This window comes from Corvus brachyrhynchos, unplaced genomic scaffold, assembly GCF_000691975.1.
Source record: "Corvus brachyrhynchos isolate BGI_N302 unplaced genomic scaffold, ASM69197v1 scaffold661, whole genome shotgun sequence".
NCBI classification, from domain to species: Eukaryota; Metazoa; Chordata; class Aves; order Passeriformes; family Corvidae; genus Corvus; species Corvus brachyrhynchos.
Window position 1 is genome coordinate 783,484 of NW_008236246.1, and position 19,781 is coordinate 803,264.

At 44.3% G+C, this 19,781-nt stretch overlaps 1 protein-coding gene across 2 annotated transcripts in view; it reads right to left on the reverse strand.

Annotated features, from left to right (window-relative positions):
• Positions 1-743: 743 nt before the first annotated feature.
• The window catches only part of RALGAPB (Ral GTPase activating protein non-catalytic beta subunit), a 58,125-nt gene continuing 39,087 nt past the window's right edge, over positions 744-19,781 (reverse strand). For both annotated transcript variants that reach the window (XM_008643477.2, XM_008643476.2), the window contains exons 19-29: positions 19,708-19,781; positions 17,948-18,100; positions 17,150-17,359; positions 16,032-16,190; positions 13,928-14,093; positions 11,137-11,259; positions 10,302-10,438; positions 9,421-9,529; positions 6,973-7,051; positions 6,405-6,553; positions 744-4,786 (exon numbers count right to left, since the gene is read on the reverse strand). The exon at positions 19,708-19,781 is cut by the window's right edge and continues 23 nt beyond it. In XM_008643477.2, coding sequence (XP_008641699.1) covers positions 4,593-4,786; positions 6,405-6,553; positions 6,973-7,051; positions 9,421-9,529; positions 10,302-10,438; positions 11,137-11,259; positions 13,928-14,093; positions 16,032-16,190; positions 17,150-17,359; positions 17,948-18,100; positions 19,708-19,781 — 1,553 coding nt within the window. In that variant the 3' untranslated portion in view covers positions 744-4,592. The remainder of the gene's footprint in view (positions 4,787-6,404; positions 6,554-6,972; positions 7,052-9,420; positions 9,530-10,301; positions 10,439-11,136; positions 11,260-13,927; positions 14,094-16,031; positions 16,191-17,149; positions 17,360-17,947; positions 18,101-19,707) is intronic.

Consider the following 19,781-nt stretch of genomic DNA (forward strand, 5'->3'; position numbering starts at 1 on the left):
GCTTTTGTTCCAGGCCTCAGGTGGGGCAGCTTGGGCAAAGCACCAGAGCTGCTGCAAAGGTGAAATCCCAGGGACAGTGCAGGGCCCCTGCCAGAGAAACAGCCCCTGCACGGCAGCAGCAAGCATGGACACAACACACATGGGTCCTGCAGCCCTGAGCCACACTGGGAACGCGTCCCCTCCCTAGGGAGCTCGGAGATGGTCCATGGGGATTGGGCTGGATAGCACTGACAAAGCCTCTCTCTAAGCCAGCCCAGTGCCCCAGGGCTCGCTGGGTGCATCACCCTCATGGGACACAGGGCCCTCCCCCACTGCTGCCCAGCTCCTCTCCAAATCCAAAGCTGAGGAGCCCTATCCTTTCTCCCCTCTCTGCCCAGACAGCAGAGCCCTCACCCTCACAGGACTCTGCACCTGAAGCATACAGCTTTTCCCTGTCCTGGGGGGGTGGCCGGAGCGGCTGCACCACAGGGGACCCACGCCTGAGACGGGAAGCAGCACATGGAGTGACTGGAGAACAGCGGCACTGCAGGAGCACCAGGCTCCCTTCAAAAGCCATTCTTCCATGTTTTCACTCCTCACACTGTGATTTCCTCACCTACAAGCCTCACTGTTCCCAGAGCTACTGAGCTGCAGAGGGTGTGCAATTCTGCTACTACCTCTGTCTGCTGCTGTCCTGGGAAACATCTCCATTGGAGAATTTCAACCAAGGCTTTGGAAAATACTAAAAATTGACCAGTGCAAAGTTACTAGATAAGAATCTTTAAAATTTATTGGACTAATTGTGTTACATTCAATATTTGATGTGTTTCTCCTGGACAAAGAATTGGCATAAATACAAACAAGCCTTTGTGTGCCTTCCCTAAACAAATAAGAGATAAAGTACTAGAGACAAGGGAACATAGTTCACATCTTCATATTTACATTTTACCTTTACTTTACAACTTAGCGGCAGGAATATTTACAGAAAAATACAATAAGAACAAAAAGTTCATGTCTTGGCAACATACAGGAATTCATACAAATTGTCTATGATTGAAGCACATGATATCTGGCGTTCTCACTTCTAATTGCTCCTGCTAAATCCATGGGGAAAAGGGCTGTGTTTGCCTTCAAAGGTATCACTCAATTACACAATCACGAAAATGCATCAAATTTCTCTGTGAGACTGAAATTTAGTTCTCTCCTCTTCCTGGACATGCAGAACCTTGTGAAAAGAAACGCTGTGACCTACAGAGAACCCAGCACAGCCCAGGGGCAGCCAGGGCTGCTGCTCCCTACGGCCTCGCACACACTGCAGCCACAGATGCCCCAATTTCCACAGGCACTGTCCTCCCCCTTTCCTGCGTGCTCTAAGGTTCTAACGCCTTTCTAAAAGTACCTTTAAAAGAATGGCTTTTCTTTAAAAGTCTCTATTAAGGTACTAAAATGTAATTTCAACACTGTGTTTAACAATGTGACAGTGGTCACCTCCTGCCCTGTTAAAACAGAATTATGAACCCAAACTGAAAAGTGTGATGAAAAGAAAGAGTCCCAGTTTAATTACTGAAGAACACTTGCAGGTCAGTGGGGGGGTCAGCGCTCATCCCCTCTGATGGACAGGGATGCTGACCCAAGCCCCTCAAGCATCAAGTCAGAACATCTATGCAGCAGTCTGTGATATTTAAAAAATCTGAATTCTTCACTAACTCTTGCAATCACCATGAAAATAAACCTCATTTGCTCTGACCCTTCAGGGGAAAAGTTCTCAAGACAGTACCCTGCACTAGCTAAAGCCATTGGAGTTTGGTCAGACTTTGAGAGGAGATGGATATAATTCCTAGACAGGTGGGGTGTGTTTTGTTATGAAGTCTGAGACCTCCCCACGTCCCAGGGAAGGAGGGACAGTCCCTGCAGGCACCTTGCACTGGCACAGCCCTGCCCAGGATGCCCACTGCTGTGACCAGCACCCAAATCATGAGGGATGGCAGCACATTTCAGCATCACAACATCTTTATACTGAACTGTGACCTTCCTGAAGGCTCACCTTTCCAGAGAGCCAATTCCACCACCTACAGCCAGGTCACATCACCTGTAACCTGCTCACCAGCTGGTTCTACACCTCAACTGACACATGTTCCAAACATGCATCCCCTGGCACTGGGAGTGGCCACCATGTGCCCAAGTTCCCTTCTTTCCAGACTCCTGCCAAGCCATATGGCTCTCACAGCTGTTACTGCGCCCATGGCTGCCTTTAGGTGAACATGGAAATAGACCCAAGACAACCCTTCAGCCAAGCACAGGCCTTTGTAAAGAAAGCAAATCTTCTGGCAGTCCACTTGGCTATCCCTGCCAGAAAGCACTCGGGGTTTGCCCCAGTGCCCACCTCTGCACTCGTGGCTGCTCCCGCCTGCCTGACAGCAGCAGCCGCTGCAGCATCAGCCAGGGCCGTGGAACACTCAGCCGGGGGAGGTGGGGGTGCTGTTACACTATCAATGTGCAGACACAGGGTTTGCTCAGGATGTTTATTAGTTACACATGCATTGCTCATGCCTTTTCAACCAGTGGGCTCAAGTGTGTTTGGCCATTAATTAGATCCAATAGGTACATACACAGTGTGGGTAAATTTAGTGTCCGTGCATTAAACTGCTCCTGGCAAGAGTCTGGCAGAGGAATGAGGCTGTCCGAGTTCCCTGCACAGCTTGGCCAATGCACCCAAACTCTGCCCTGGAGCTCCTCCTGCCCTGTGCCACCTGGGCAGCACACAGGTGTGGGCCAGCCAGCACATATCCTGCTACAGGAGTTTTCTTTGGGTGGTTTCATTTTTTCACTTTTTGTTCATCTGGATCAAATTCCAGAGCTCCTGAATTGAGAGGTCAGTGCACTTGTTCCCTCCAACAAGCACTCCAACATCACCTTGGTTGACCACCCAAAAGTCCTTTCACATGTATTTTTAAGGGCCTGTGTTTCCATGAACTCTTTGTGAAAAACCACATGGAAAGCTATGAGCGAGGTCTGTCCTTGGCAGATAAGTTGTAATGAGACAATTAAGACTGCTTCAGGTCAGAGCAGAACTGTTGCAAAAAGTAGCTCTGAAATATCAAAATTCAATGCCTGACAGGTATTACTGCAATGCATAGCACAGCTTATTAAAACCACTTTGGAAATAATGTGAAGAGCTCCCCAAATTCCTGCTCACTCATCCTCTTCCATGACCCGGCGCTGGGAGGATCAGGATCCCTGCTGCCATCAGGCTGCACCTCCCCAGGAGTGGCAGCCACAGTTCACTGCTGCAACACCAGCTGGGAGGCACCAGGAGCCAGAGGTGCTCCCACGGCTGCCTGCACCCACCACTCCTCTGAGATCCCAAGATCACACCTGTAGCTGTAAACATCTTTTCCCAGCATAGCATTTGAGTCCTGAACACATCAAAGCCACAGGCTGAAAAGGAAAACTCCTGACCTAGGTGGAAGGGAAGCGCTGCTGCCAAATGTGAGAAGGTAGAGGAGATTCAAAACAAAGTAAAGTTATAACTCCGAAGGGGCTTTCATAGAATTGAAATAAATGGGGAAAAGAATAATTTGTGAATTTTCTTTTTGAGTTCTTTAGTCTGTTTAACAGGAGCTTCTGAAAAGTGTTGTAGAAGCTGCAAAAACTGCTCATGCTATAAATAATAGGGAGGAGGCAGCCCCAAAATCTCAGATTTCAATCCAGTGGAAGGAAGGCAACTGATGTTTATGCTTTTTATGGAAATGGTGAGTAGGTGATACAGACACTTCAAAATAAATTAAGTAGTTGCATTAAAAAAAAATTTTGAAATAAAAACCAAGCTACTGAAATTAAATGTGACATTTTGCAACAGACCTGAAAGTCATAACCTCGCTTTTATATAACCAAAAGCTCTTATACAATAACAACTCCTTTTGGAAAGTCAGTTAATTTCAGGTGGTGGTGGTTGTCTTGTATGCAGATGGACTCACTTGGAGCCATGGAGGGAGTTGCCACATACAGCATCTGGGCTTTGGATTTCAGGGCCTGCTCTTCCCAAGCAATCTTCCTCCTCTTGCTTCTGGTACACAGAAGGGTTACAACCAGTGAAGGATCTTCTGCTGAGCACTGAAGGGGGACTGAAAATTTCTTCGAAGTTCTTGCAGGGAAAGTTAATGCTCTGGAACAGACTCCTCCTCCAAGGAGAGATCCTGCTCCCTTGCCCTTGGACACATGGGTACAGTGAGGTGTCTAACAGCAGGTTTCTTTGTATTCTTTTTTCCATCCTCATATGCAGAGATGGCTTTACTTTGATTGTTTTCCCCTCAGAGCAAGACACCTACAGTTCCTAATTAGTCTGGAAAGGATGACTGGGTGAAGAGATTATTTTGCTAGCATCCAGGAAGACTGGAATTCAGTAATCTTCTGAGGGTAGGTGAATCAAGTCAATATCCCAACTGCAATGTTTCAGATTCATTTCTCATTCCTCCCACATGGTATCTGCTGACTTGTGCTAGAACATGATTTCCTGAATTCCGGAGGGCTGAGGAAACTTGTTGTTGTTATTTAACTGTTTTCATTAGTGTAGCCACCAAGCTCTGATCTAATTGTCCTGGAAGGATAATGATCTAGGGGTTGCAGTTCTTGAGCCCAACTTCCTGGAAAAGCGAGGTATAAAACTCTGGCTCCAGCTGCCTGTTCCGATATTTATTGACAATATCTGCTATTTTCTGTTTTCGGCGGACGTGGGGGGGGTTATAGGAATCACTTTCCAGCCTCTTTCGCCGACAAATATTTATTACTGTCTGTCTCACTAAAAAACCTGAAAAAGAAACAACATTTGAATCAAGTTTAAATTCAGTCCTGCACCCCTTTGCTGGCTTCCCAGCCAAAGACAATTTTGGGTTCTGTCCCATCTAAACCCAGGGGAGATATTCAGCACCACCAAGGCAAGAACTTTTGTCCATGAGCAGTTGCTAACAGACAGCCATGGTCCTCAGGCTTGTAAAGACTTTCACTGTAAAAAATGAAGAAATGGACTCAACTCAGTGGTACCCTAAACTGTCTGGAGGAGGAGGAGGAGTATTCTCTGCTTTGCCAGAGCCAAGCAGCTGCCTGGAACAGCACCCTCGGGACAAGAGGGCAAACCCAGGGCAGCCAATACAAGATCACAGTACCACAGCCCCGGCTATGCCACACACATGGACCTCAGGTAGGCTGAGGTCACATCAGGCAATGCCAGGGGAGCCCTGAGAATGGGGAAAGTACCTGTCAGTACCTTTTTCCAGTAGGAATTGCAGAGCCTTCCTCTTGGAAAGGGGATGAGGAAAGACCTGATGGGTTGTGGCTGCAAACAAGTTTCTCTTCGCCTCACTGCCTTGCCACTTTTGTCACTCCTCTGTAACTCACACTGCTGGATGTGGATGGAGGAGGAGGTGGGGAATGGAAGTAGTAGCATTCAAAAGCTGGCAGTGAACTTTATCTTATTTTATTCTGAAAGGAAATTTCTATGCCTCTAGGGAAGCAAGTGTCCCTTACCCCCTTTGCTGTTTCACAAGCTCTTTCTTACAGACAGAAACATTTAGAGGACCTCAATGCACACAAACTACCCCTGCCGAACTTAGAGACAAGACAAATTTCACTATATGAATAGTCCTGATGCAGCAGAAAAACAAGCCCAACTCTAGGAAAACATACCTGATTATTTTTCAGTAAAAGCCACCGTCATCAGTGGAATTCATAAATGTTATTTAAGGGCCCAGGTTTGGCTTACATTTGCCAATCACTGAATTAAGCATACAAACCCCAGAACCTGAAAGTCACCTCCAACAGCAGCTTTATGGTTATGTACAGGTATCCTAATGGTCCCTACTTAATTTTACTCTGTCCTGTGTACTGCCCTCAATGGGTGGGATGGCCAGTTACTGAAACTAAATAGCACCAATACCAGGACAGGTCCATGAATCCATCCAGGAACAGAGGAAAAGGCAGAGGGCACACAGGGAACCTGTTAACACACACCTGCACGGTAATTTTTATTGAACACATAAGAAAATCCTCAGTTGCTGTGGTTTTAATGCCTGTCTGGCTCCTAAACCAGAAGGAACACACAGCATGACAGCACAGCAACAAATTCTGTAGCACCCTCTGGTGCACCTTGGTTCTCTGTGCTAAACACCACGGTCACATTTTGGATCTCTCCTATTTAAACAGGCCCCATTCCTAGTTCCAACCCTCTCTCCTGCCATCCTGGCAGCCGAGTGTTGCTCCTTCTGCTGTTCCTGCTCCCACTGCTGCTGCAAAAAGCATGGCTTTCATTTGTTCAGCATTGCCTAACACTTTTTCCAAAGAAATATCTGCAAAGTACATGGTCTGGAATCTATTATTGTTTAAAAAAAATAAAATAAAAACATGAACATTCCTAAAACCCTTTAGCTTACCAAGAGCTCTCCTACTGACTATCATTCCATCCACCAGCGGGATAACCATGTTGAATTTCCCAGTTGCTCCTTGTAGTTTTATCCTGAATAAGCCAGTGTTTAAAGGATGGATGAAGATCACAGGAACTTCCTTCTCAGGAATGGTAGATCTTAAGGGAAAAACACAACTATTGAATAAGTTTTAAAGCACTGTTTCAATTAATCTACAGATGAAAAATGACCACTGTAAGTGTTAAAGTTTTAAAATGCCTCATGGCTAAGGCAGCAGGATGCCAGGGTATGCTCTGGGGCCTCAGAAGGGCTCTGTCAGTTGTGCTGTGCCTATGGTCTCTGTCCCCACAGGACTGGAGAGCCCTGCAGCCAGGGCACAGCACCTATGCAGCATTAACCACCTCACAAGGGAGCCAATCAGGAGGGTGGCTCATCACAGACTCAGATGAAACTGCACATTTTCTGTTCTTTAATTTATGTTTTATCTGAAGTGGTATGAAAAGCTCTTTCACTGTTTCAACTACAAAACAGTCCACTGAGAAATCAGTAAAAATAATGAAAATGAGAGCGGTCTTACCTTAGGGAAGTGCTACTATTGGCTGTGGTTTCCACACCAGTGCTAGTCTCAGATACCAGATCAGGGAGGGGGAAGTTTTCTGTAAGAACAGGATACACCAAATAAAGTTTATCTAATATAGTTTTGGATTTTTTTTTTCTTGAGTACAAGGAACAATTATTTATCATCAGTCAAAACCACACAGTCCTCAAGCATTTATACCACTAGTGTTCTTGCACAGGTAGTGTCTTTGGCTTGCAGTTTAAGCATTCATGGAGAGTACACACACCTCAACCATCTGCACTCAACAGATGAGGTGCCAGACCCTCCATTCTCTCAACCCAAAAGTCAAAATCTCTAGAGGAACTGTGAAAGCAGGAAGCAGATGAACTACTTCAACCACAGAAAGAGCTTTCAAATTATTATTCACTGCATCTTCATCACCCACAAGTAATCAGCCTCCAGAACACTGCCAGGAGCATTGAACAGTGCCAACCACTCACACCTACAGCTCCCTTGAGCCCTGCTCCCATGGTATCCTTCCTCAAATCCAAGCTCTGTGGATCCCCACCATAACCTACAACCCTGCTGCCATGCACTTGGTAACAGACACTGGATAATGAAGGCAAAGGAGAAAACAGTAAGAACTTGACTCCCTGAAGGGGATTTGGCACTTCCCAGCACCTTGTTCAGGGGCTGAGAGATGTTGAGAGTCACTCACAGAAGTACAGTTCAGGCAGCAGGACAGTGCTTCCAGCAGAAGGAGTCAGGCCCAAACACAGATGCTGCCATCAGAGCTGGGATGCTAAGGGTACACAACAGCTGGAGCAAGCAGAGGGAGAGCATGGCGAGCCATGGACACACTCTGAGATGGAGCAAGAGGGAGGGCAGGCAGCTGGCACCAGGGTGATAACCTTGACTACAAAGTGACAGCTTTTCACTGTCCAGACTCAAAGATGTACCGGAAGCGTAAGGCAAAAGCCAAGAACATAAGGAACATATGGCAGAGCCTCTGGGCTAGGAGTCACTTCCAGGAGCTGCCCTCCCTGCCATCCAACTGCCAGGCTTACTGAGGCTCACAAACTCATTTCTTCAGCTTCAGGCCCAGAACTCTGGGAGATTCCTATGGCTGCTGAAAGAAACAGCCAAGCAGAAACATGCCTGTGTAGCACAGCTGTTGCCCCTGAAGTAAGGTGGCTTTAGCTGCCACCCAAGAAGGAAGTGGGTCAGGGACACCAGTTTGGAACACACTCTGGGCCAGCATCTGGACAAGGAACTGATGCTGCAGAACTTGCTGTCTGCCTCCTGATCTCAGTAAGGCTCTGAGGGACATGCTGTGGACAAGGTGGTCTTCCTGAGAATTTATATCTACCCTTAACAGGAAGCTTCCTCTTGATTGCTGCTCCCATTCCCTTGGTTGCTTTACTCTGGAAGAAATTAAGGCCTTAATTAAGGTCCACCCTTACTGCCAGACTGGGAACCAGAATTACAAATCAAAGACAGAATAAAACACAAGTTCCTGGCCAGTCTTGCAGACACTGCTAGGCTAGGCCAGCGCAGAGAGACTCTCATAGCACTGAGGCCAGGCCATGGCTTGGAACCAGCACACAAGAAGCTTCTGGGGACAAAGAATTCCTCAAAGCTGTCCACTGTGGCCATGCCATGGATGTAACAGGATAAGCAAAGCTGTGTCTCTCCCAGGCCAGCCTGTACCCTGAGGCAGAGACGAAATGCCAAATTAGGAAACATGAAGTTGCATGAGGAGCAGGACCTCACCTGAGCAACACAGCAGGAAAGGGAGCATGGAGCAGGCACCCTGAGTGCAGAACAAACGAGCCCTCCCCTGAAGAGAGAACATGGAGTTCTAAAGGTACCATCACACCAAGGAGGATGATGATCCCTCCAGCACAGAAGCAGCAGGTGTCAGAAGCCATTTTTTTAAAGGAAGAAAACCAGATCCACTCTGAGGAGACAACAGCCAAGGGGAACTCAAAAGCAGGGGAACACACCCACCTTGGGTGAGGAGCTTAAGTTCATGACAGCATTTTACAGGTACTGCCAGAGCTAAAGGAAACTTCAGACCTCCATATGCCACTGATTCATGTACACCCCACGGATCACAACTCAAATATTGAAGATTCAGAATCTTAAAAATGTTGTTAGACATTAGTAAGGACTTATTTTGATTGTGAGGGTGATGAGGCCCTAGCACAGGTTGCCAGAGAAGCTGTGGCTGCCCCATCCCTGTAACTGTTCAGGCTGGATGGGGCTTGGAGCAACCTGGTCTAGTGGAAGATGTCCCTGCCCATGGCAGGGGATTGGGACTAGATGAGCTTTAAGGTGCCTTCCAATTCAAACCAGTCTGTGGTTCCATGATCTAGCATTTAAAAAAAAAAAAAAAAGAACAGAGTTTTTCCTCTGGTTCCTGCCCTGTTGTTACTTTAGTGAACAGTAAGAAGTTGTACATACCTATATCATCATAACGTTCCACCCAGACCACGTACACTTTGGTTTCAGGTCCCATTGGTGGAATGGTGCGGCCCTGAGGCATCCTCTTGGATCTAGAAGTAGGACTGAGCTGTTTTGAACATAAGGGAAGAGTAGCATTTGCAAACATCATGAGTCCAATAATGCAGCCAGCAAGTATTTCGCAGCTGCTCCTCAGTCATTCCTATCTCAGCCAGGTACAACCCCTGCCAGCTATTGAGCAGGGGCAGCTGTGCTGGAAGTACTCACTGCAATCTGGGTCACCATCCCACTTATTCAATACAAGCTCATATATTCAACCTTGAATCAGTTAAAAGGTTTTTTTTTATGTCCTTGAAGGCCTTAAATGAGTAACTAAATATACATTTGGAAGTGAATTCTAAACAAGTAATCAGCAGTAATAAATCTTTTGCTTACAGATGTAACAGTTCATGGTTTTCTGTTTTGTTAGTGTACAAAAGCAACTTCTGGTACTTCAGACACAACTGACACACTGTTTTAAATTGGATTGGTAGGAAAGGTGTTCATGTCTACCCATCCTCAATTTCCAAGCATGGATTTGAGGCTGAATTACTCTGTAAATACTCCATATACTTTTTTCTGCATGCATTTTAAGATTTCAGGATGCACAACACTTAGCATGTCTAAATTTTATACTTAAGTAATGTAATCTTGCTGTCTCCTACTGTAGGTGCAAATTCTGGCAGGACTAAAGCTGATATCAAAGATTAATAGCAAGGAACAAGTAGCTCTACATGCCAGGAAACCAAATCATATACTATCAAAAATCCTGCAGCATTGCCAGCGTGCTTCTTGAAAGAAAAAACAAAAAGCACCATTTTTCAATGGAAGTTTTGCCTTACCCGCTGGGAGGGATTAAGATTGTCTGTATGATTGGGGAAGAGTTCAAGTGTCAGAGGCTGCTGCTTCAATAGTCCTGGCAGCAGATCCATGTTGGAGTCACTTTCTTGGTCAGAGACACTGCTTTCCAGTGAATCAGCTGTAAGCCAGAAGAAAAAAAGATGGGTTTTGTCTATTCTTCTGCCAAAGAATAAGCTGTCATCATATATTTTGATACTAAAAAAATGTTGTAAAGCTTTTAGAACTAAACGGGCATAGGTGTATGGTCAAGTCAATATAGTCCTCATAAGCAGGAAAATGAGTTAGGAGACAACTGGCAGCTGTCCAGAAACAGACTGCCAATAAAGCACTCCCCATGGACTTACAGGCATCCCAGCAGTTTCCTGTAGAATACAGTCTCCTCCCTCCTATGGCTACACCATATTTTATTCCAGGCAACTTGCAGTATGCCAAAGAAGCCATGAAGGCTGTTGCTCCCCTACTTAGCAGGTGCAAACACTCCTCCATGTGCTGCAGGAGCACATCATTGACAGGAAAGGGACAATAAATAGACATCACCAGTTGATGGTGAACCACATGTCCAACCTAAAGCAACAACAAAACTGCTGTGCACACCTGGACATCTACTGAGGCTCAGACTGAGAAAGGCACAGAACAGATGCCACGTCAGGAAGGAGTCTAGGGATTAGAATGCTCTAACTTAAACATCCACAGCTTTCTGACAAGGATCTTGCTAACACACTACTTAGTTTATTTAGGTTTTGCTTCTGCAAGAGTTCTCAAACAACAAAAAAGTTGGTTTCATTTTTGTAAAGAGCAGGTACAGAGAGATCTTACTCAGGGATTCCACCGGTGAAGGGACAACAAAGGCGATTTCTGTCAGGGCATCTGCATAATACAGCACCTTCTTCTGTCCATTGAAGATACTTGCCCCAACATCTTCTGAGATAATTAGATCATCTGAAATGGACAGAAAAGGAAAGTTTAGCCAGAAGGAAGCTCTACTTCTTTACACACTGCATCAGAAATGACCTTCAAATACAAGGTGCAATCAATGAGAAGAAATTATGCAAATCTCATTTTAAAATGGAAGGAGTGAGATCTCATGGCTAACAACCCTTCTCAAAAAAACCATTTTTGCTATCTTGAAGGAAAAGGCATTTTGGGTTGGGAGTGACTTCATTCTGAACACATTTCCAGTGTACTGGATTCTTTATTTCCTAGTACTCTAGTAAGCACATCTGCCACAAGAATACATCTACTATCTATTTTTGAGCATTCTGTCTAGCAAGATCATCCAGTTAGTCATTCCATTTCCAAAGAATTCTAACATTTAACACTTTAGTCTGATACTATTCTAGAATTCAAGCCAGTTTCTACAGACTCTCTTTGGTCTTTTCTCTGTCAAGCAGAGTTAGAAAAAGATCTGTCTCCAATCAATGCAAGAAAGCTTCTCATTCTCAGTCCCCGCTGATTCCCTCACCACAACTGCCCAATACAGGCCTTCAGAGTAGAGAAAGAACATCCCGCCCCACATTACCTCCAGAAAAACTAGCAAGGACTTTAAAATTAATTTCTCTGATCCAGTTTACAGAAGGGTTCCTGAGATAGCTGCCTCAGCAAAGCCACTGGAGCAGTGACATTCAGCATACTGACAGAGAAGTGGCCAGAGGCATGTTGAAGACTCCAAGCCATGCTTCAGCATCAGGGAAAGGTTCCCACATCTCCAGTGGCTCCCAAGGAGCAGCACCACAACTTGAACCCCAGCTTTTTAGGAATTTCTTTGATTTTGGGGGTGGTGTAGGGGAACTTTTCCCTGAAATTATTTTAACCACAACTCGAACCCCAGCTTTTTAGGAATTTCTTTGATTTTGGGGGTGGTGTAGGGGAACTTTTCCCTGAAATTATTTTAACCACAACTCACTGGAAGCTATTCTAGACTCATAGAATCATTTAGGTTGGAGATCATTGAGTCCAACTGTTAAGTCAGCACTGCCAACTAACCCATGTCCCCAAGTCCCACATCTGCACAGCTTTTAAATCCCTCCAGGGATGGTGACTCCATCACTGCCCTGGGAAGCCTGTGCCAGTGCCTGACCACCCCTTCCATAAAGAAATTTTCCCTAATATCCAACTTAAACCTGCACTGAGGCTGTTTCCTCTCATCCTGTCACTCATTACCTGGGAAAAAAATATTGACCCAGACCTGGCTACAACTCTTTTCAGGGAGTCAAAGAGAGCGAGAAGGTCTCCCCTGAGCTTCCTTTTCTCCAGGCTGAGCCCTCCCAGCTCCCTCAGCTGCTCCTCACTGGACTTGGGCTCCAGCCCATTCACCAGCAGAACCAGACTAAAAGTAACCTGCCCTTCCTCCTTTCCATTTTTGAACACTTTTTCTGTTTCCTTCTTCCCTGAGCTGGTTGAATTAATTCAGCTATTTAGTGGTCTGTGTTCTCATTCAAATGGCTGAAAAAATTCAAGTTGAAAAGTCCACACCAAGCCAGGTCCCTGGCTAATTCAGGGACCATTCTGCAGTTGTTCTGACGAACCCACTGCAAAGGGAGGTCAGAGGGCTCTGCCTCTGAGAAAGAACAGCCTGACTCTGTCCTTAAAGCAAAATTAAATCCAGACCTGGCCATTTTGTAATCCATCCTGACTTGCTCAGAGAAAGCAACACCTCTGTTCTCTAACCTCTCCCCAACACTTCCAGACTTCTGTGGTTTGTACTTTTATTCCGTAACTGAAGGGAGAAGCCTCCAGCTGGCTGCAGATACAGGTGAAGGGCCCCCCTAAGACACAGTGAATGGACAGCAGAGCAAGTGCTGCTTAAGCACCTGCAGCTGTAATGGTGCCACACCTGATGCCAACATTGGCTCAAGGATGATTAACAAGCTGCACCAGCCTTACCACTACCTTTGGGAGGCCCACCAGAGGCTGTGGCTCTGGAGATCACCCAGAACAGGTTTGGCCCTTGGAGCAGTGACACTGAAACCAGCCCAGACACTACCAATTCCCAAGGAATCTGATCAAGCTGTCCAAGGGAGAAGCTAACCCAACCCCCAGCTTCCTGTCCTGGGATAGCAGCTCACACTCCTGAGGATCATTCTGGGTGACAGAATGGGGAGAGGGTGGTGTATGACAAGCTCAGGGGAGGAGTTGCTCTAGTGGAAAAATGCAGACTCAGTGATGCAAGACAGAGAGCCATATGTGGGTTCCAACACCTCCAGGACCTACAAAGAGCAGCTTGACTCAGTATCTCTTTTTAATCTACTTACAGAACACTAAAAAAATCACACAGTATTTCAAGCCTATTTGCCAATACACAGAATAATCTGCAACCGATTTCACCTGAACACTGGTTTGGGATAATATATTAAAGACTCATCAAATCTTAAGAAATATAATCCAGTGGTATTTTTTTTGCTGAGGCTACTTCCTCCCAACAACATACACACATTAGTTTTGCTCACTGACTTGAAGCTTAATTTAACATTTACACATTTCTTTCTAGCAAACATCAGCATTTACCAAAAAAAAAAAAAAAAAAAAAAGCCAGTGTTCAGATAGGTACACAGGAGTAAGAAAATTGTCTTCTAAAGGAGCCTCAACATTTTAATTTACTATGTCTTACCTTGTTCAGGTCCCTCTTCATCACTGCAGCTGTTGATTGACCAGCTTGTTGAGACGTGACCAGTCCACCCAGGGTGCTTCCCAATGTCAACAGACCAACCAAGAGACAGCAAGAACTCCAGGAAGTGGGGCTGAACAATTCTGGAAGACTCCATGTTCTTCAGGATCTGAAACCACCAGCAACACCATGTTGGTACAGAAGCAGGAAACAAGACTCTTCCTTCCCAGCTTTTTAATTAACATTTTTGTCACCAACATGGTTTTGCCCAAATATAGCTACAGAACAAGCCTGGAATCCCAGACTTCTACATGGACATTACTCCCTGCTCCTCAGCATCCTTCTATCCTGCTTGGCCTTGTCCTATTCAATCAACTTGACTTTCTGCCAGCATTTTCAAAGCCTGTAAAACAGTGAATTAAATGGCTGGAGATGGCAATTTTGAGACTCAACCACTCATGAGAAAAACCACAGAGTGCTCAGTGCAGAACCTGCATTAGCATCAAAGGTAACACAAGGGTTTTCTATACAGTGTTCACTATTAGACTGAATTAAAATTTGAAGAGAGAGGTATTTTCCTCACTACTCACCTGTACGTGACATAGAGTGATTTAAAGGGCAGGCCTCACAGCACATTAAATTATGAAACAGATTTTCCAAAACAATTTTCAGTAGGACTGAGTGTGCACTTTAACCAAACTTCACACTGTACTGTTTATGTTAAACTTTAATTCTACTTCTGACAGAGATCTGGGATGCTTCCATATACAAAGGCAACTTTTACCTCATTATGACCAAGTGAGAGTTGAGCCCTTCACCAAACAGCACACATGTGTGACTTGGGTACCAGAACCACTGGGGTTGGTGGAACAAACAATCCATCCATCCTTTCCGGGCCATACAAGAGTTTGTTTTGTGGCAGAGGCATCAATCATTTTGGCTTATGCAGGGGCAGAACACTGAGACACAGGCCCCAACAAAGCAGAAACGGCAGGGATGGGCGCTGGAAGAAAAGCTTCCAGGCTGGAGGCTTTGTGTAGCCACAAAGTCCTGACACTCCATCCGAATGCCTTGTACAGTGTTCGGCAGTGACTAGACACACTGCACTGAAACGCTATTATTAATCCTCATACTGAGCACATTGAAACCATAGCTGTGCTTCAGAACAAGTCAGGATAAGTGTGGGTTGGAAGACATAAGAGCTCCATAAGGGCATATAAACATTCTGCTAGCTCAGCAAGAGCACATCTCAGCTCAAAGGCAAATCTAGCGTATCTTGTTTCATAGCTGACTTTGCAGATGAAAAGACTGCACTGGCTATTCTGAACTACAGTTCGAACACTCAGACAGATGATCCTGGTTTCAAGAACTGTGTCCCACACCAAAGTAGAAGGTGCTGCAGTGTTCTGTCAACTGTGCATTCACAGTGACACGAGGAGGTGGCACAATGATTCATTATGGAAGCCATGCTTCTACTCTTTACTACAAGAGTTATGAATGGAATGAGAAGGTACTAGAGAAACATCCTTTCCTAATGAGCCCAAAAACCATATTAGCGAGTTTCTAGGTCACAAAGAAGTCACAGTTTAGATTTGCACAAATTACCCTGATTAACCTAATCGCCTTTGAATCAAAATATTATAGCATAAAGACTTACAATGGAATAATACTTCCTTACTTGCAGAAAATTTTTCATTCCTTTGACACATGTTTAACGTTAGAATGAAACCAAACTACCTTGACATTGCTCATTGCTGGAACAAACTGCAACCTTCCCTGCAAGCTGAGCCAACAAAGCTGAAATGCCTTTCTGATCTGAATCTTTGAACTCTACAAATAAGGACAATAAGGACAGAACAAATAGTAAAAATACTATTAATATTTTAATATATATCTTATCTATATTTAAAAATACATTAAATTTGTTACAATAATCCTAAGTGTGAGCAATGTACTTCAATCTACAGATGAAGAGAATATGCAGTGACTTGTAGCTCGCACTGGCTCTGACACTCCACTCTAATCACCAGCGGTGACACTTTACTCACTTGGAAACTACTAGAAACACAGCAATCTAGACTAGCTGGGACTCTACACTTTCACTTACCTCCTGACTCGTTTTCTGGCCTGCCTTCATGTAGAAAATGAAAACCGTATCAAAAGGACGACAAGGTAACAAGTCCAAGTAGCCAAGGTCATCAAAAAACCCAGGAAGAGCAGAGTCAAGTGCAATCAGGTGAGGAGGTAGACGACTGTTAGTAGGTTCCTGTCCAATAGATAGAGTTCAAGAGCTTAAAAACCCATCTTTCTTAACTAAAAGGTCTTCAAGGCTTCAATGGCAATCCATTAAATTATAAAAAGACAATTTCCCTTCTCTAAGAGCAAAATCATACAGGGATTTCTGATGCGATATCTTGTTACTGTAAATGAGTAACAGCAAGCACAACAGGTTGACAATTCATTGCATTCTACTCTCATTAAATAAAAGCGGTACTTTGCCAGTGAGAGACATAATATTTTGCTCAAGAAGAGCACACAACAAAAGCAGCAGATGCTTTCAAAATACCACAGATATGCACACAGTCGCATGTGCAGTTTCAGATTAACTTAAATACCAGTAACATGTAAAATACTGAGCACTTTAAGACATCAGTTTTGCAAATGCTCTATAGTCTACTTTTCCTGACAGCTTTCTGGAAGGAAAAGCAACAAATACTAGGGAGAATCCACAGGTAAGAGGCAGAATTTCAAATTAAGAATATGGATCACGTCTATAAATTGTTATTTTAATTTTAAAAAGAAACCTCTACATCTATTATGTACTCCCAAGTGTTTATGTATGATTAAACCACTTCAGCACAACCACCTCTGAAGCAAAACTGCTATGGCAGTCATATTTCAAAAAGTCTTCAAGTACCATCCCAAAACCTAACTCAAATTGTGGGATGATTTCAAGTGTGAACATTTGAGTGTGATGGCTTATGCATCCACTGCAAATAAAGGTACAGCCACCTCTTCAGAGCACGTTCAACTTGAGGCCCAGCCTTTCACAACCCTGCTCTTAATCCTGGATGACTGGAATCTATCACTTGATTTGACTAAACTGCAGCTGAACAATAGCTGGAACTACATAGATGATCTTCCACTAACAAATTTTCCCCTTTTGTCAAGCCAGACCACATGGGAACTGGAGGAACTGGACAACACCAAGAGGTATCAGATCACCTTCAATGCCTCTAAGGAGAGGAACCCGAAGTGAGAGAGGAACAGACGAGCTGTCTGGAACTCCTGTGCTGGTGGTGGGGGCTTACACTCCGTGATGGGATCAGGAAAGCTCTTCTTCCGCCACTCCTCTTCACTTCTCTGATCTACGGAAGTCTCAAAGACAATCTGCTGGGCCATGCCATTCCTCAGCTTCTCATGGCGCTCTTCGAGCTGGAAAACATTGAGTGAACTGCTGATGTCACCAAAATCATGAAGATCCACCAAGAAAACCGTTCAATCACTTAGGAAAGCTCTACAGCAGCAGCTGCAATCCACCACCAGAATGGTTACTAAAACACTTTCAAAAAGACCTTGCAACATGGCAAAGTGAGCACCTAAAAACCCTGTTTGCATAGGAGAGTTCTGTGAATATCCAGTATCAGCTATAGCTTCTCCTACTCAAGTGAACAGAAACTAAAACGCATTAGATCCTGTGAAACTTTAAAATATTTGAGACATGCACTCTCTTCTTCCCCCAGGAAGGTCTCAAAAAAGACCCTTCCATTTCCCCAGAAGAAGCAACAAAATTCAAGTCATTGCTTCCTACAATACCAGGATATCAGGATCAGTAATAAAACGTTGAGCAGTGTCATCTTCCTGGAGAAGTGCACAGGTTTAACTAATTTGGAGAGGTTATTTTCCATTAATATGAAACTGGACAAGCTAAAGAGTAAAACTATTTACAGTAAGACATTAGTGCATGACTCAGGAACAGACAAAAGCCCCAAGAACAAAATCAAGTCAGAGACAGTTACTTACTTCCTCATTCACAATTTCATGTAAATCAGGAATGCTCAAGTCAGCTTTCACAAATGGAATCTTGTCCACTTCTTCAGGAAAAGGGCGGTGTTTCACACTGTATTTCAATCCAACATCATTTTTAGGAGCTGGTCGAGGTTCTGGTACAAATGTCTGACAAAAAAAGGTTGTTTTTACATTCAAGGTATTGTATCACTAGACAATATTGTAACAGATGAAAAATATTTCCTCTCCCCTCCCCACCAGAACTACACTAATCCATAAGTGAGCAGCATCATTAAAAAACATTAAATCCTTTAAACTAATAGACTTGTATTAAAAATGTGACTGTAAATTTTACAGATAGACACAACTCTGTCTATTTTGGAATCTATGAACCCTGCTTACCATCTAGCCTCTAAACAGTTGCAAACCCCAATAAAAATGGCAAGCTTACATGGCAACATCTTATTTTCAGCCCATTCTAACTATATTGAGAGAAAGCTGGAAAGTATTTGACAAGCTCCATTTCAACCCTCCTGACTGTGATCATCACAACAAGCCAAAGCTTCAAAGGGAGCAGCAATGCTGTGGGTCAGGAGGGAGATGCACTGCCAGAATATCCAAAGGACTTGCATCATGGATCATGATGCAATTTTGACATTGCTACTACATCATGTTCTATACTGTCATTATGTAATTACAAACTTCAAGTTACCAAGGACAGCAACAAATGATCCAGGCGCAGGTTTAGAGGTGCATCAGGTCCAAGCAAGCGAGACCTTTCATTGCATCTTCCATGTTGTTTTATAAGTTTATTTACTACTGATTACATTTCAAAAGGGCAAAACCATTAAGTTATAGAATGCCTTCAAGTTGGAAAAGTTCCCTTAAAACTGGTGAGGAGGTCAGCAGTCAGATCATGGCTTGTCCTTTAGCATAGGAGGTAGCAAACCTGGACTGACACTATTCAGCCAAGGGTCTCAGCTTCAGAGATAGCAGAGCTCCAAACACATCCTGGACGGTCTTCCCGAAGGCTGCTTCGCAGAGACCACATCCATCTAAATGTGAATGTGCCAGCTGAGACTGACAAGCCCTCATTTCAGCTACATTACTGCCTTTCTTTTACTGAGGGTCATGGGAAGAGTTTAAAGATGTGGAGAAGTTCACAGACAGAAATTTTCGTAACAAGAGTACAAGCTCCACTAGACGACTGCAATAAGAAATTTTACTGTAAAATAAGACTAAGGTATTTCTCTCCACCATTCCTCTCCAGAGCTGTTCCAGAGTTCATCTAGGTAATTTTTTTCACAGCAGGTTTACAGCCATCTTTGCAACATCAGGCTTTGTAGCCTGAAGAGCTGTTCTCTCTGCAGTACCACATTCTACACCTTCAGACTTTACTCCCTCTGCTGCAAGGGCTTTGCCTGACACCTGAAAACTAGCACCAATACCCCTGCCTACACATTAAATACACTGTGCCTTACCCCATCACTTCAGAAGATGCTTTCAGAAAAAAAGAAAAAAAAAAAAAAAAGGAGAATGCTCCCTCCCTTAAGCAAGTCTGCAAGTTGAGAAAGCAACAGCATTTTCACCGCCTGTAGTTAATATTAATCACAAGTGGTAAAGAGTCACCAGAGATGTGGCACATTACCTACAGCTAAAGGCCCCGTGGCTCAGCCTTAATGTATAATCACCAGCTCTGGGGGCTGTCTCAGATTAGTAGAATTTCTGCTGAACATCTCTAAGTTAAAGATTTCTTTATGGGCTTTGATAGAGACCTTTTGATTTGCTTTAGCTCCTCTTGGTAAAAGGCAGAGTTGCTGGGCCCACGCAAATCTTCCAGATGTCCCAC